This window comes from Dasypus novemcinctus, chromosome 9 (assembly GCF_030445035.2).
Source record: "Dasypus novemcinctus isolate mDasNov1 chromosome 9, mDasNov1.1.hap2, whole genome shotgun sequence".
NCBI lineage: Eukaryota > Metazoa > Chordata > Mammalia > Cingulata > Dasypodidae > Dasypus > Dasypus novemcinctus.
The window spans coordinates 65,930,324-65,948,274 of NC_080681.1; the positions used below are offsets into that span (position 1 = coordinate 65,930,324).

Here is a 17,951-nt window from a genome sequence, read left to right on the forward strand (position 1 = left end):
CTATCTTTTTAACTGTTAATTTCATAAAATGTAAATACAGATCAAGTTGTTCTGATGAAAATCTAGCATCTAAATTAAGATATGCTATAAATATGACATCCACCCTGGATTTGAAGACAGAAAAAAGAATATAAACTATTTCATTAGTAATTTTTATTTTGGTTTCATGTTAAATGATAATATTTTGGATATATTGGGTTTTATATTAATAAAATTAATTTTACTTGTTTATTTTTGCTTTTTTAAAAAATGCGGCTACTAGTAAGTTTAAAATCACATGTGTGTACTTACCAAATGCAATGGATGTATCATGATGATGGGAATGAGTGTTGCTGGGGGGGGGAGTGGTGGGGTGGGGGTGGTGGGGTTGAATGGGACCTCATATTGTTTTTTTAATGTAATATTTTTACAAAATCAATAAAAAAAAATCACATGTGTGGCTTGCATTATATTCTTAATGGACAGCATTGCTCTAGAGACACAGCACTCATCATATTATGTTCTAATGGGCTTGAGAGAATGTTCAGGGTTTAATGTGAACACATAGACAGCTACCCAGTCCAGTTGTGGGAATACTTCTGGGAGGCTGGGGAGGTCAGAAGTCTGCCACAAAGATACTAGACCATCTGCTGGGAAAAGAGATGTTTGTAATGACTGGCCCATGGCAGCTTTTCCATTATCTATACAACACTTCCAATCCAATGGCAACATTTGCATTTGGGTTACTTTACCATTGTTCAAGTTGAAGGAGAAGGTTCCAGCCTTTCGTATAAACAAGCCAAGAAGTTACTATAGCATGGGTTAATTGTAGATGGTCTGAATTTACCTCGGACTTATCTCCAGGGCTACTGATCACTGGCCTGATCTATCACCATGGAATGCATTTACTAAAGAGAAATGATGCTCTGTAACAATGGGTCGGTAAGTTGTTTGGGGGCAGGATGTATCAGCCAGTCGGCACTGTTTATTAATAATAATTGGATTTATGATTTGCACCTGGTTTCAGTGGAGCCTTGGGATTTCGACATTTAAGGCTTGACACATAGTTGGAATGTGCCTATGTGACCAATTCACTATGAGACCCTATACTTTGAACTTCTTGGACTCAAGGTGTTTCACATACCTGCTAGTGGAGGTTCAAGACCTGCAGACAAAGGTGTCTTGTGCAACCCAGTGGTAAAGGACAAAGAAGCTTGCACCTGATATTTCTGGATCCCTTTCATTGCATATCCATCTCCTGCTGTTGCTTTAATTAAGCTGTTCTGTGAGTATAAACTGCTTGAATCCTATGAGTCCTTTCAGCAATAGGAAAGGCCTATAGCAAAATGGCTAAAACCTGAGCCCTGGAGACCACCTGCCTGGGCTCAAATCAAGGCCTCAGCCTTTGTAAAGCTGAGTCTCCTTGAATGAGGTACTTAATCTGTAAAATAGGAAATGAATAATGCCCATCTCAAAGGATGTTGTGAAGACTCAGTGAAGCTTTATACAGAGGTCATTATTAGTACTTAGTGTTTACCACTGTTAAATTCTGTCCTTAGCGTCCTAGAGGGAAATTTCTAGATGGTTTCTGTCCCTGTTTTTAGTCTTCAAGAGTTAATAAATATTGAGTTCCAGCACTCCTCAACACAGTTAAAAAGTACTTGTTATAATAAGAAAGGGCACAGGTATGGTCTTTTATAAATTTATCCATTCTGCTAGACAGGAAACTAAAACACCAGGCTGTCTTGTCAAAGCTGTCAAATGGCTGCATGATCAAAGGAGATTAAAAAAACTTCTGAAAAGTATAAACAGTGGGATAAATGTAAAAAGTCTTCTTATTCTTGTCCCTTTTCATAATCTGTCTTGGTGATTTCACCCTTCAAAGCTTTGCCCATGGTCTTAACCAAAATGACCACTATATCTGCCCCTTCAGACTTGACTTCTGCTCCAGGTCCCAGTCCCACAACCCAGCTGTCCATTGGATGGTTCCACCTGAGGGCTGAGCAGGGATGGCAACTTTGAATGCATTACCTTTTCCTCCCCACTGTTTCCTCCCAGCCCACCTCAGCCATCAGCATTCTTGTGACATGGAGATCAGTCTGGGGAATCTGTGCTGGTACTGGTCCAATTCATTCCTTGCCCTTCCTCTGCTCACTCAGCATCCACAGCAGAGGCAGCCTCTTCGGGCCAGGATTCCCAGGATCCCTGGGTCAGGTAAATGCCTGTAGGGTTCCACTAATGGGAGGCACTGGCTAGAGTTTGAAAATGGGGATGAAGGGAGAAGTTAACTTATTTCTCCACATTCTTTCTGCTTTGGGTGATGACCCCAGCAATGGGAGCACATTCTCATGGCTTCAGCTCCCTTAGGACAACAGTCTTGCCATCATTCCAGCTTCAATAGAACCACCTCTTCACTTTATCTTTCCAGCCACAGTAGGGCTGTGGTTTCTGTCTGTTGCTGATCTTTGAATTGTGTATTCCCATCCCTTGTTTGGCTTCCCATCAATTCCATCACCTGTGTAACCAATTCTCTGCTTTAAATTCCCTGTGTTAAATACGCAGAGTTGGTTCTGCTTTCCTGATTGAACCTCGATGATACGGTAGGTATGTGATTTTCCAGTAACAGAGGTTCTGCTGCTTGGTCTCATCATATCTACAATATGGTATTGGAGCAAAGATATAGAACTGGGAGGCCTAATACAAGGTCCCTTTAGGATAGAATGGGGACAGGAGAGAATATGCAGAACCCACAGCCTAAGCCCTAGGCCCATGCTTCTCAGATCTGGTTGCATATGGAATCTCTTGGGGTGATTAGATAAAATGCCAAGAGATTGTGATTTAATTTGTGTGCTGGGGAGCCTGGGTATGGGCAATTTTTTTTAAAGCTCCCTAGGCGATTCTAATATACAGCCTGAGTTAAGATGCACTGCCCTAGATAATAGGACTTGGGCTGTTGTTACAGGAGTGCGTGTGTGTGTGTGTGTGTGAGAGAGAGAGAGAGAGAGAGAGAGAGAGAGAAGCAGCAATGAGATAAACCTGTCAACAATGACCAGAGAATAAACAAAGTGAAATGAAAACTGTACCTTAGGCTGAAAAAGTCAAAGGCTAATTATATCATTTATGCAAAGAACTGATCATTATGCCTAGCTACTGTTTAGCACAATCAAGATTATTCAAAACATTTCATTCACTGTGTTGTGAGGTTTGGTTGTTTCCCTTAGAAAGCTCTATGAGTATACAAGATGCGACCAATCAATAATCAATCTGCATTCACAAGTCACACCCGCAAACCAGGATCCTTATTTTCCCATCAGTCCTCAAGACTTGCCACTCAGGCAACAAGGTCATCTGATCAGCACTTCAAAAATACCCATGTGAAGACATCAGGGGGCTGTCTCCACCACCACATCACACTGCCTCCTGCTGCTAGCCTCTTGCTCTACTTCAAATAGAGGCATTCAGCCAGCCCACCCGGCAGCTCCAGCTATGAAATCTGGAAGGAAATGCTACATATTTAACACAAGGCAATCAGAGCCTGCTATTGAGCAGCAAAAGAAATTTACTCATAAGCAATTTCCCCTTCACCTAAGCAAGAGCAAATACCATGGGCCACTTCAGAATTTGAGGGGTAGTTCCTGTGTTGGAGTTTTCTGTAAAATCTTTCTCAACAATTGAATCTAACTAGAAAAGATCTTGTAAGGAATTGACAGGATGGAAGCTCATGACAGATAAAAGGACTATTAACACTTCCGGGCAGAGAAAGATAGCCCAAGAGCAAATTGCATGAATTTCAGAACTTGAATGAAGAGGCCATCCTATAATAAAGGAAATAGCAAACTGATTTTTAAGGAGTCATAAAATTTAGAGTTAAAAGAAAGCTTAGAAGACATTTGAATAATATCGAAGCCCAGGTTCTTCAGACTGCAAATAAAGAACCTGGGGCTCGGAAAGAGTAAATAATTTGTCCAGGGTTACCAGGTAGTGAATGACACAGCAAAGGCAGGTGCCTTTTCTCTACATCTTTGTATTGCAAAGTGTGTATGTAGCAGCAGCAGCAGCACCCTTGGGAGCATGTTAGAAATGCAGAGTTTTAGGCCCCACCCCGGTGGTTGGGGTGGCTCCATTTCTTGAAAAGTACTGGCTCTGTAACCTAAGGCAGAAAACTGATATTAAAATTCATAAATGCAAGAAAGGAAAGTGTAAATGATGTAAAATGAGTGCATTTAGATTGGTTTTACTGCCTGGCACCTACTTGTGTGACTTAAACTTCTAAGGATGAGGGGCATGGAACACAGGAAGAACTTGGTAAAAAAATGTGTCAAGCAAATAAATAAGACCTTGTAATATGAAGAGAAAAGATTCTAGGGCAGAGGCTTTGGATGTTCAATTTGACACACACTTGCTAAGTGCCATGCTAGGTGGAGGAGAGACATTGACTACAGACCCATGGACCAAGAAGGTCAAGGTTTGGGGGTCAAGGTTTAAAAATATGTACTCCTAGAAGATAAGAACTGTCTCTTCCCTTTTCTCTCTTTAAATGTTCCCTGCATACAAAGATACACCATGCCAGTAGTCACAAATGTCGTTTTAATTGGAAGCTTTCCACACCCTAGTCACACAGTGGAGACTGTTGAGTGATGGGGGTGGATTGGGACATAAGAACTTGGCTACTCAACCTCCTGCGCTTTTGGATCTATCCCTCCCCCACTGGGAATGAGAAATCCTTCTTATCTAATCTCTCCACATTCCCTCCATCTGCCCCTTGTTTGCAAAGCCACTGAGTCTCAGGCGATTTGATGAAGAGATGGAGGTTAGCCACTTCCCTAGAGCAATGGACCTCTCTGTCCTAGCTCAACTGCTGAGTGACTTCCTGGTCTCCTCTCTGCATGACACTCCTGCCCCTGCCCCTGAACTGCCTGAAGAGCTGTTGAAAGTTATCCTTGAGTTTATCTTGAGTTGAAAATTGCATTATCACTTCCTGAGCTCCTGCTAGTACCCAGCTACACTTCTCCACTTTGACCGAGTCTTGGAAACAGATAAGAGAGAGAAGGAATTTGTCAAAAACGGATCACTTGGTCTTTCTGCAGAATGGGACTGTAGCCAAAGCCCAATGAGAGAAAAGGAAATAAGGGTTTCCTGGTCTCTAGTTGGATTTCACAGCAGGAAATGTTATCCAACAGATGGACTCTGGCTGGAAAGAAGGCATGGCCTCTTTGCTCAAATAGCTATGATGATGATAATACTGACAATAATAATAATAGTAATAATGGGGAGGAGGAGGAAGATGATGATGGTGAACTATTGTTTCTAGTATGTACTAGGCCCTGTGCTAACTACTTTGCATGCATCATCTTATTTCATTTTATCTTCATAACAACTCTTTAGATAGATACTTTTTTTAAAAAACCAGGCCCTATTTACAGATCAGTTCTGTTAGAGACTTCAGATGAGGAAAGGAAAGAAATGCAACCTAAATTGAATGAACTCAAGTTATATACCAGGCCCCATGCTACGTTTTTTCATATGTCCTAAAAGAGGTAAGATAGTAGAGTCAGTCAGTCAACAAATATATCACATTTATTGGAGGAATATATTGTATCTGTTAATCACTTTACATTCTTTACCTCATTTTTGCTAAAAACAATCCTATGAGATAGGTATTAGTTATCTACATCTCATAGAAGAGGACACTAAGATGTTGTTTTGCTTTTCTTTTTTGTTCAGTGAATATCAATATTTACTGAATGCCAGCTGTGTTCTAAGACTGGGGATAGTGGTACATGAAGCATACATGGTCCATGATCTTAAAAAGCTTATCTTATAGCAAGGATAGACAGACAAACAAATGAAGAAAATGACAGGCAGTGATAAATACTTTGATATAAATAAAGCAGGGTCTTTTAACAGAGAATAACTTCTTTAGATACAGAAGTCAGGGGAGGATTTTCTAAGGAGGTGACATTTTAGGTGAGAACTGAATGACAAGAAGGAGTGAGTCATGCAAACACCTGGGGACAAAGCCCTTCAGCCTGGACTGTCCAAGGAACAGAATGTGTGGCTAGAGTTGAATCACTGAGGTGAAAGTAGAACAAGGGGAGGCTAGATAGGTAGGCAAGCGAGCCTTAGAGGCCAGGGCAAGGAGTTGGGAATCCATTCTAAATTTGAGGAAAAGTCCTTGCAGGTGGGAGGTAGGGGTGGGGGGAGGCATTAACAAAGCAGAGGATATTTTTAAAAGGTTACTCTGGTTCCTGTGATGAAAAAGAGTCTATAGGGGTATATTTGTCAGGATTCTCTAGGGAAAGAGAATTGACAGCAGGTATGTATGTATGTATGTACATATGTATGTAGTGAATACTATGAGCTTTTTTTTTTTTTAAAGAGGAACTGACTGACATGACTGTAGGGATGGGAAAGTCCAAATTCCATAGGGTGGGCAGCAAGCTGGGAACTCTGATGAAGGTTTTTGAAGAATTCTCCAGAAGCTGACTGGCTGAGGTAGAGGTGGAAATTCTCCCTTCTGGCTGCTGAAAGCATCACTTTTCCTTTTAAGACCTTCAAGTGATTGGATGGCATGTCTCTCATTGCTGAAGGCAATCTCCTCAGTTGATTGTAGACACGATCAACTTATTGATTCTTTAGGTCCAGGAAATATCCTCAAAGTAACAGTTAGGCCAGTACTTGCCTGACCAAATAAATGGACACCACTAGCCTGGCTGAGTTGACACAAGAACTTCACTACCACAATGGGGCAAGGGTAGAAGAAGGTAAATCAGTCTGGAGGCTGCTATAGAATTTTAAACAAGATTTGATGTTGACTTACAGTGAGGTGGTAGATGGAAATAGAGAAGAGTCAGCTACTTGTTGATAGTACTTGCTGATGCTATGGAAGGCCTACTTTTTTTGGCTCTCAACATACTGGGAAAGAGGTTTGAGGGCAAAGTTTAATCTTTGTAGTTTTCACAGAACTTGGCTGAGTGCTGGCATTTTTTAGGTGATTGATAAATGTTTGTTGAACTGAATTGGTGCTTAGTGTGTTCTAGATTGCGTCTGTTTGCCTATTGGACAATCGGAAAGCTCAAGACATACACAGAATGAAGGACCTCAAGAAAACATGTATTATGATACTATTGCTTCCCAGGCTTCGGTAGGGCCAAAGTAATCAATTTAATGACCCTAGAATATTAAAACTGAAGAAAGCCACACCTAAGAAAGGTCCAATTAAAGTCATACAACCATTGAGAGTTTCAATTTACTCTTTGCAACAAGGGGATCAGAACATCTTCCCTGAAGTATTGTTTTGGAGCAGAGATGATACATGCAAAAAATCCTTGTACATTGCCCTGTCCTTGTGAAGAGGTTTAACAAAGGGAAGTTCTCATAAAGAACAACACCCTTGAGCTTCACAGGTCTTCTAAGACAACATCTATCCAGCACTGTCCTTAGATAAGGGCAAGAATGGCTCCCACGGAGGAAGGACTTACTGATTGACAGGATAAGGACCTCCAAAAATCTGCTACTCCATAAAAGCAATAAGAACACTGACAAAATTTGTCAAAATCAACTTTTTCAGAACTTGGAAACTAACCCAAGTCTTATAACAATCTTAGGGATGTTTATTCAAGGGGAAAAGGCTGAAATTTGGTAAGAATAGATAGTTCTGTGGTGCTTTTACTTGTCCTATTCCCATCTCCCTCTCCTCAGCTCTGTGGCACCCTTGAAAGTCAGGATCCTTGCAACCACAGTTGTTCTGAAAACCAATAGTCTAACAGTTACTGGAGAAGGAAAGGCAGAATGGATGTGGAGATCCTTAAAAGCTCCATCTTGAGAGTAGTGGCAGAATTTGACCTGTCTATGGGACTCGTCTTTTACTGATTTGTCTCAGATCTCCTCAGTGGGAAAAGCCTTGCTGGTCTTTAAGCCCTGCACAAGCAGGAAGCAAAAGTAAAGGCAGAATTGCAAACCATCAGAGCATTGAAGGCATGACTCAATATACACAAGGAGCCCCTCAGCAAAGAGTGGGAGACTTACTGGTTTAGAGGCATTTCTGTCTAATCATTCACTAGTCACTAAAATAACTGAGCAGAGACTTCAGTGGCCCCATATATGACATGGGAGATTTAGTTCAGGAATGTCACTAAACAAACAGCAGCAGGAGCAACAACAAACAGCATAGCAACTCCAGAGGGGAGTTCTGACTTCCAAAGTTGCCACATTATATTATTTTAAATGTCCACTTTTCAACAAAAATTGGGTCTTTGAAAAGATCAACAAAATCGACAAACCTTTACCTAGACTAGCTAGACTGACGAGAATTTTGAAAAAAGAAAGACTGAAACCAGCCTTAAGAAACCAAAAGGACTTTAAAGGAATACAGTGAACAACTGTATACCAACAATTTATATCATCTAGATGAAATGAACAAATTCCTAGAAAGAAACTATCAAAATTGACTCAGAATTAATAGAAAATTTGAATGAACATATAATAAGTAAAGGATGAATTAGTGATTTGTAAACCTCCCCCAAGGAAAGTTCAGGCCCAGATGACTTTACTGATAAATTCTATCAAACCTTTAAAGAAGAATTAAAATAAATCCTTCACAAACTCTTCTAAAAAATACCAGAGAAAATAGTTCCCAATTCATTTTATGAGGCTAATATTGCCCTGATACCAAAACTAGACCAAGACATCACATGAAAACTATAGGCCAATATTTTTATGAATATAGAACCAAAAATACTTCACAAAACACTAGCTAATTGAATCCATCAACACATGAAAAGGATTATACACCATGCCCAAGTGGGAATTAATTCAGGAATACAAGTTTGGTTTAACATACAAAAAAATCTATGTAAAACATAATTTTAATATAATAAAGGACAAAAATAACATGATCATCTCAAAAGATGCAAAAATAGCTTTGACAAAATCAAACAACCTTTCATAATAAAAAAATTCAACAAAGTAAAAATAGAAGGGGTTTTTCCCACTCTTATAAAGGGCATCTACAAAAAAGCCACAACTAACATCATACTTAATGTTAAAAGACAAGAATGCTGTTCTTTCCACTTCTATTCATCACTGTACTGGAAGTTCTACTTAGAGTTACTAGACAAGAAAAATAAATAAAATGCATCTAGATTGGAAAGGAAGAAGTAAAACTATCTCTATTTGCAGGTGACATGATCTTGTATATAGAAAAACACAAAGGAACCTACATAAAAAATCTATGAGAGCTAATAAATGAGTTCAGCAAGGTCACAAGATATAAAACCAATATACAAAAATCAATTGTATTTCTGTACACAATGAGTAATCGGAAAATGAAATTAAGAAAACACTTTCATTACAATGGTATATAATAAAATACATAGGAATACATTTTTTAAAAAGACCAAGGCTTATATCCTGAAACCTATGAGATGTTATTGAAAGTAATTAAGAAGACCTAAATAAATGGAAAGACATCCCATGTTCATGGATTGGAAGACTTAAAATTGTTAAGATAGCAATACACCCAAACTGATCTACAGATTCAGTACAATCCATACCAAAATTCCAGCTGGCCTTTTTACAGAAATGTACAAAGTGACACTAAGATTCACATGGAAACGCAAGGTACCAAAACAGCCAAAAAATCTTTAAAAAGAAGAAAAAAGTTGGAGGATGTGCCACTTGGTTTACTTTGGTTGTTTGTGTTTTCAGGTGTTATCTACGAAATGATTGCCTAATCCCATGTCATAAAATAATCTCAAATTATTCAATCAAGCAATAATCTAGGCATTGCTGTGAAGATGCATTTTGTGCTTGTGATTAACATATACAATCCTTACATGTAATAACAGGACTTAAAAATGCCTTTTGACTTTGAAAAAAAGGGGGAAATGGAAAGGACAAATGAGTTTATATGGCTATGAGTCTCCAAAAAAGAGGTGGGAGGTCATCAGAGGGGTCGTCCTTATGCACACCTCAGCAGAGACCCAGAGGCAGATAAAGTAGATACAACCCTAGGTATTGGTTCTTCTGAGGGCTACAGAGAACCACAGGTTCTATGGTCATGGCAGATGGACTTCAGTGCCATGTCAGTTGGCCCTCCTTTGTAGTTTGTGTTCCTAAGTGTGATGGAGTTGGACTCAGATGTGATCCTTGTTCACAAGCCTCTCCTGTCACTTTTACCGGACCTGTGGTTGGCACTGGGGTTTAGTGTATACTGAATCTCTAGACTGTCCATGTGATAGCCAGGCCCTGAGCCTCAACAGACTTGCAACTCCTACCCTCTGGTTTATTGGACTTACCCCAGCCAGCTAACTGGGAGGTGAAGAAGGTCAACCACCACATCAGGGAGCCAAGAGTGCCTACAACTGCAAACAGGAGAATTGCATTCATCATCCAAGTGGAATCTAAGCACCCTTTCAATATAGAAGAGGAGTGGACATAACCATCCCAGGGTCCACAGAATGGAGGAATAGAGTATGGATTAGAGTGGATTTACTGATATTCTATTCTGGAACTATTGTGATTAGTAATGGAAGTAAAGGTAGCACTAAGATGGAGAAAGTGGCCATGACAGCTGCTGAGGGTGGGGAGTGGAAAGAAGAGATGTGATGTGGGGGCATTTTCAGGACTTGGAGTTGTTCTGGGTGGTACTGCAGGGACAGTTACTGAACATTGTATGTCCTCCCATGGCCCACTGGGTGGACTGGGAGAGTGTAAACTATAATGTGGACTATTGACCATGCAGTGCCGCAGTGCTCAGAGATGTATTCACCAAGTGCAATGAATGTGCCATGATGATGGAGGAGGTTGTTGGTATCGGAGGAGTGGGGGGGGGGTATACGGGGACCTCATATTTTTTTAATGTAACATTTGAAAAAAAGACAAAAAAACAAACCAAAAAAACATACACAATTCTTAACTTTAGGTAAAGGAGATTATCCTTGATAATCTGGGTGGGCCTGGTCCAATTACTTGAAAGGTTTTTAAGTAAACAAAACTCAAGTTTCCTTGGGGAAGAAGAAATTCTACCTGTGGACTGAAGTGTCAGCTCCCACCTGACAGTTTCCAGCCTCCCTTTCCTGACAGCCTACTGTACAGATTTTGGGCTTGACCAGCCAGCCCACACAGTCACATAAGCCTTGCCATAACCTCTCAGTACATATATTTTCCTGTTTCTGTTTCTCTGCTGGAACCCTGACTAATCCAGCACATTCACACTTCCTGATATCGAAATTTACTACAAAGCTACAGTAATTAAGATTGTGTAGAATTGGGATATGGATAGAAATGTATCAGTGGGGTAGATTTGAGAGTCCACAGATAAATTCATACATTTATAGTCAATTGGTTATTGACAAGGGAAGCAAACTAGGCTCAATTGATAGAGCATCTGCCTACTATATGCGAGGTCCAGGGTTCAAACCCAGGGCCTCCTGGCCCATGTGGTGAGCTGGCCCATGCACGGTGCTACCACTCACAAGGAGTGCCATGCCATGCAGAGGTATCCCCCACAGAGGGGAACCCCACGTGGAAGGAGTGCACCCCGCATTGAGCTGCCCCATGAGAAAAAAGGGCAACCCGCCCAGGAGTGGTGCTGCACATACAGAGACCTGACGCAACAAGAAGACAAAACAAAAAGAGACACAGATTCCCGGTGCCGCCAAGAATGCAAGCAGACACAGAAGAACATAGAGGAAATGGACACAGAAAGCAGAAAACGGGGGGAGGGGGGGAATAAATAATAAAATAAATCTTTAAAAACAAAAATTGGTTATTGACAAAGTGCCAAGACAATTCAATGGGGAAAGAATAGTCTTTTCAAAATGGTGCTGGGAAAATTTGTTATCCACATGTAAAAGAATGAATTTGGACTCCTACCTTACAACATATACAAAAATTAACTAAAAATGGATCAAAGACCTAAATGTAAGAGCTAAAATGATATAACTCTTAGAAGAAAGATGCGTGACCTTGGATTAGGTAATTGTTTCTTAGATGACACCAAAAGCACAAGCAACCAAAGGAAAAGGAAAAAAAAAAAGTTCAATTGAATTTTTATCAAATTAAAAGAAAATGTGCTTCAAAGTTCACTATCAAGAAAGTGAAGACAATCTACAGAATGGGAGAAAGTATTTGCAAGTCACATATCTGATAAGAGTCTAGTAGCCAAAATATACAAAAATCTCTTAAAACTCAACCACAAAAAGACAAATAATCCAATTAAAAATACACAAAAGACTTGAACAGATATTTTTCCGGAGAAGATATACAAATGGGCAATCAGCATGTGAAAAGATACTCAACCTCATTTGTTATTAGGAAAACAAAAATCAAAACCACATGTATAGTATTCACAACCAGTAGGATGGCTCTAATTAAAAAGATGGATAAGTGTTGGAGCATGCGTGGAGAAATTTGAATTTACCACTTTTGAAAACAGTCTGGCAGTTCAAAATTTCAATATAGTTACGATATGATCCATGAATTCCATTTCTAGGTATATACCCCAGAGAACTGAAAACTTATGCCCACACAAAACCTTGCACACAAATATGTATAGCAGCATTATTCATAATAGTTCAAAAGTTGAAACAACCCAAAGGTCCATCAACTGATGAACAGAGTAAAGGAATGTGGCATGTTAATACAATGGAATACTATTTGGCCATAAAAAGGAATGAAGTACTGATGCATGCTACAACATGGATGGACCTCGAAAATATCATGCTAAGTAAAAAAGGGCGGACACAAAAGGTTACATATTGTATAATTCCATTTATGTGAAGTGTCCAGGATAGGCTAATCCGTAGAGACAGAAAGCAGATTAGTTGTTGCCAGGGGCTGGGGGAGGGAATAATGGGGAGTGACTGCTAATGGGTATGGATTTTTAAAATGGGGGATGATGATAATGTTCTAAAGTGAGAGATAGTGGTGAGGGTTGCATAACTGTAAATACACTAAAAAACCACTGAATTATATACTTTAAAAGGTGGATTTTCTATTTTGTGCATTGTATCTCAACTAAGCTGTTATTAGGGGAAAAAAGGAAGAAGAAGGGCCTCATCCTGGGCCCTACATCAAAAACACACAGAAAATAAATTTAATAACAATAAAGACTACACATGGGGTCTTCTGCCTCTTGGGATCTCTTGTTAAGTACTGGCATAATTTAACCCCAAACCAAAACATCAGCTCCTGTGACTAATACCCTTTGGCTCCAGGGAACACTTCTCTACATTTCTTGCCCTATGACCTTGAACAGAAGGCAACTGTGTGTATATCCTGCGTGTTGTGTTGCTCCCAGTACAGGTGGACATTGCTTTGGAGTACAGGAAGGATTGCAGTGACATAAGCACTTCGTCAAAGAAAAGATAAACTCACCAACTTGTCAAAATCTATTGCATCTTAATGCAATAGATTCTTCACGAAACAAACTGTCATTGCCAATGATACCTAGCATCTATTCCCTTGTTTTTCTTTGTAACAACAAAGAACTTTTAGGGGTTCTGAAATTCTCACAAATTAGAAGATATTTGTAAGAGTTCCACATGGCTGAGAAATATTTTGTAGTCCTAATCCATTTATATTATTCTTAAATTTGTACAGATGTAGGATGATGTGTGCAGTAGGATATGGATTTATATACAACAAGATCATATTTTTAATATGTTCTGCAATAATGATCATTTATCATATAAACCCCATTAGTATGTTTGAACATACTATATAAAATTATTGGTTTGTTTCCAAACTCAAGTATTGCTTTAAGAATTTTATTGATAATATAATGGAGTTATGGTAGAGTGGCTCAGGGGAGTGCAGTTTCTCCAAATCGAAATTCATAAAAACAATTATAATAAGTCGAGAGATTATCAAATTTGTCATTGTTGTCAACAGAAGACTAAGCAAAAATCTTGTATGAAACAACATAGGGAGTGATCTTGCCAAAATGACAGCAAGATAAAAAATAACTTTTGTGGAATCAATATAAAACAAACTACATATTATGTATAGTATCTCTAGCCCATGTACAGACATGCAGTCAGTAATGATTGGAGTAGTCATCTTTGATAGTTCTCGGCACTCAGTCACATAAAAATCATAACTTTACACAAATTTTTTTATTTTGTCATTACGACAGTCTATTTGCCAAGATGGGAGGACAGAACATATATCATTTAACAGGTATTAGTGTGATTTATAACTTTTAAATATTTAGATGTATGGTATGTGGACCTCCACTTGTTCTCATGCCCCAGGCCCTGTAATTGTTAGGGGTGGGCCAGGACCCAGCAATGATAGAAGAAATAAAGCCTGAAGCACTGAACAGAAGCCAAACTAAAATCTCCAAATTGCCCCTTCTGCAAACTAAAACACTGTCCTGAAAGTTGCGTGTGAAAACCTTAGAGGGAGTGACAAATACCACACAGATTTTGCCTTCCCGGGCTGCAGTCCCAAGGACCCTATAGGCCTTTCCTGGGTGGGAGCTGTATAGCCTTATTGCTGGCAAATAGCACTCAGCTCTCACCTGGTTTCATACTTTCAGTGCGTGTCACTGTTTCCAAAGTTGGCTTTGTCTGGGTTTTCATTTTTCCTCTTTGCATTAACTCTGACTGTGCCATCTTCAAGTAAACTGTCTTAGAAAAAGTGTGGTACAATTTGACAAAGGCTTTCAGAGTGATGCTCAATGTGGTGATATTCTTCACACTACCGTTTTGTTATATTCTGCCTGTCCCCTTGTAGTGAGGCATTCTACTTGGGAGTTAGTCCTAGGAAGAGAGGAATGCTGAGTGACAGGGTAAGTAAGGGAGCTGAGAGGGGAGAAAAAGGTGGGATACATCACTGGTTTCTAAGGGAAAAAGAAGAAAGGGTGTGAAAATTCCATTTGAGGGTGCCAAAATGAGCATGGAGATAAACTTCAAAAGACCCCATAGGATTTCCAACTTTCATTGTGTTTTATTGTAGTTCCTGCCAAGCAAACAGGGCAACTATACATTTCATACTATTACTGACTAAAGTGATGGATAATCTGGTGCTCAACATAAAATGGGCACGCCTAACATCAAACCATATATTTAGCCATGGTTGAACACCTTTAAGGAACTTGGATACCCTCTCCATAGGCATCATGTCATGCAGGGGTACAATATGTTTGTATTATATTAAAAACCATGAGAAATTTAGATTGGTTTCACCATAAAATGGCAGCAGAAAAAGAATGCATACAAGTGTTTTAAAATAGTGTTGATACTGAATAAGAAACTCTCTGATGTAAATATGACAGGGAGAAAGTCAATAGCCCAGTGCCTAAGGGTCAAGGCAAATTACTGAAACACTAATCTGTATCACAGATTATCAATCACATTTGAAATGCGGATGAACAGGAACAAATAAGGTCCCAAGGTGGGAAGCATTTTTACAGCAAATAAAAAAAGTTTTAATCTTTGTTTAAATAAGACTTCAAAAGGATTTCATACATCAACCAATAATAGTGTGACCCTTAAAAAAACAACAGAAAGGACTAGCTTTAAGAAATGCAAAGCAAAGTGGCCAAACTTCTGAACTGTTTTAAGATCAATCAACATCTTCTACCTTGGCAACTAGAATGCAATTAGCACTTGGGTGATTTTAAAGACTCTTTTACAGTTGACTTTAACTGGCTGTCAAAATAACAGAACAGTATGGCGGAAGGCCAATGTTTATTTTTACCCATTACCTATTTTATTAATGGGATTGTGGGCCACTGGGCCTCCAGGCACACACAAATGTATTAAAATGCCCTACACTGTAATTAAGAGGCACAGAGGGGATTAGGGCAAATTAAGTGGCTGTTATATTTGCCATGGGTTTAGTCTTGGTCAAGCATTTTGATGCTCTCATGGCACTTCAGTGAATTTTACTTATGAAGCCTATAAATATGGAGGATATTTTGTTGCAGAGCAAGGGTTTCAATACATGGTTTTTCTCCAATAATAAAAATACATGTAAAGCAAATTGCCCTGAGTGGATTCTCCTAGAGTGAATGATGAGAATTTCTTAGCCAGACTAAAGGATAAATGCATCAAAAACACACTATCAGTTAAAGAAATTGGGTCTTCAGATACCATTAACAAGGGACTCAAAAATGAATCTAATTCCCACACCACTCTCAATCCAAGCACTGAGCTTTCCTGCCCTGCATGAGTCAGATTTCTGCCTCCGAGTTTTTTTGCAAGGGTATAAGAAAATAAAGTGATCACCTAATTGTTGCTGCTCAAGAAATAACGTGACAGAAATGCTGGCAGAAATGTAGAACAGACCCTTTTAGTTAGAGGAAACATTCCTAATTCAGCACTCTATCCTTTTTTGTTGTTTGATTTAACAAATCTATTGTTCCCACTAAATGCCAGATTAATTTAAAAATAGTAGATGTAAATAGATCTTTTTGCTTTGATCATTGGGAATCAAAATTACCACGCTTGAGATTATTGCCAATGCTGGTCTCCTGTGAATCTTCACATCAGAGAAAAAGCAAAGTGGAATGAGGGCAGGGCAAAATGGAAAGACATCTGGAAACACAGTGTTTTGGCCCCAACATTGCCTTTGCCCTGGAAACTGATGGAGAAACTCTTAGAAACGACAAGAAAGAGATATAAAGTACTTACGAGGATCCAGGACTTGCAGTGGGAGGGGGGCCTAAAGAAATGAAAGAAAAATAAGAACAGTCAGTCCAGGTTATTGGAGGGCAAGTGTGGGTCCACACAAACCATTACAAATGAAAGCTCTCAGCCACCTTGAGGTGATATTTATTTTTCTGGGCTCTATTATTTTTCTCTAGGTCATTCAACTGCTTCTATAATAAAACATACCAGTGAGAACGTGTCTATGTTCCTCGGCTCGGGGCCTGGAAAATGCTAAGGCAAGTGCTAAAAAATGAGTCAATAGAGTAGGTGTCCTCAAACTATGCAGGGAGTTTCCAGTGGGAGGTTGCAGCACAGACTGCAGCAATCTTTGATGGCAGCTGGACAGAAAGTAAGCATGCTGCCAATTGCCTTAATTTCTCTGCACATGGAACAACCTTCACTGGGAGAAGAACTCAGTGGTATGGTGCTTTATACTAGGCCTTGGGGGTCACAGTTGAACTCCATTCCAGTGTGCTGTTTACTAGCTGGGCAACCCTGGATATAGTATTAACCTCTGGGCCCTGGTTTGCTTAGTTGTAAAATGGGTATAATTGTACCAGCTTTAGAGTTGCTGGGTACATAGAGCCTTCTCAGTAACTGTTCATTACTTCCGCCCACTTCTCGTAGACTCCAGGCATTCTACCACGCCTAGCCGAAGGCCAAAGTTCAGACCCACTAGGAAGTTGCTTACCAAACTTGACAAACAGGACTCCAGTGGTAGAAACCATCTTTTTGCCGTTTGTTGCCACGCACTGGAAGTAGCCGGTGTCTGTGGTGTCAAGGTTTCTAATCCGTAGCCGAGAGCCATAGTTGGTTGCCCGGAAGGAGATCCTCCGTGGCTCCTGGACCACGGGGGCATCGTTTTTGAACCAGCGGATGGTGGGAGGCGGATTCCCGGAGACTTTGCAGTGCAGTTCTGCCGTCTGCCCCAGTGACGTGGTGATGTTATTCATGGGCTCATCAAGGGTCAGGTAAGAATCTGTGGACACAGGGACCAAGGGGACAGGTGAGAGGGTCATCTAGCTGGGGAGCACAGGCAAGAATTCTAGACGCACTTCAGCGTGCCCCAGATCACAGAGAGACGCAGCAGGAGAGGCAGGGTGGGGAGAGCAGAGGACTGAAGTTGTACCTCTACCAGGGCCCCGGGACTATGCAACAACTGCCCATAGACCCTGCTGCTCAGAAGGAAATTTGTTACTCATCACAGTGAAAAAAATAAAAGTTTTCAAATGAGTATATAGTAACCATAGGTAAATGTACTTTCTTAGGCAAAACAAAATGAGTTTTGGTTTTTCTTTTTAAAAATTCAAA

The 17,951-nt window shown here is 39.9% G+C and overlaps 1 protein-coding gene across 2 annotated transcripts in view; it reads right to left on the reverse strand.

Annotated features, from left to right (window-relative positions):
• The window catches only part of ROR1 (receptor tyrosine kinase like orphan receptor 1), a 429,702-nt gene that overhangs the window by 136,515 nt on the left and 275,236 nt on the right, over positions 1-17,951 (reverse strand). For both annotated transcript variants that reach the window (XM_023586139.3, XM_071217416.1), the window contains exons 3-4: positions 17,332-17,619; positions 16,623-16,653 (exon numbers count right to left, since the gene is read on the reverse strand). In XM_023586139.3, the coding sequence (XP_023441907.1) occupies positions 16,623-16,653; positions 17,332-17,619 (319 nt within the window). The remainder of the gene's footprint in view (positions 1-16,622; positions 16,654-17,331; positions 17,620-17,951) is intronic.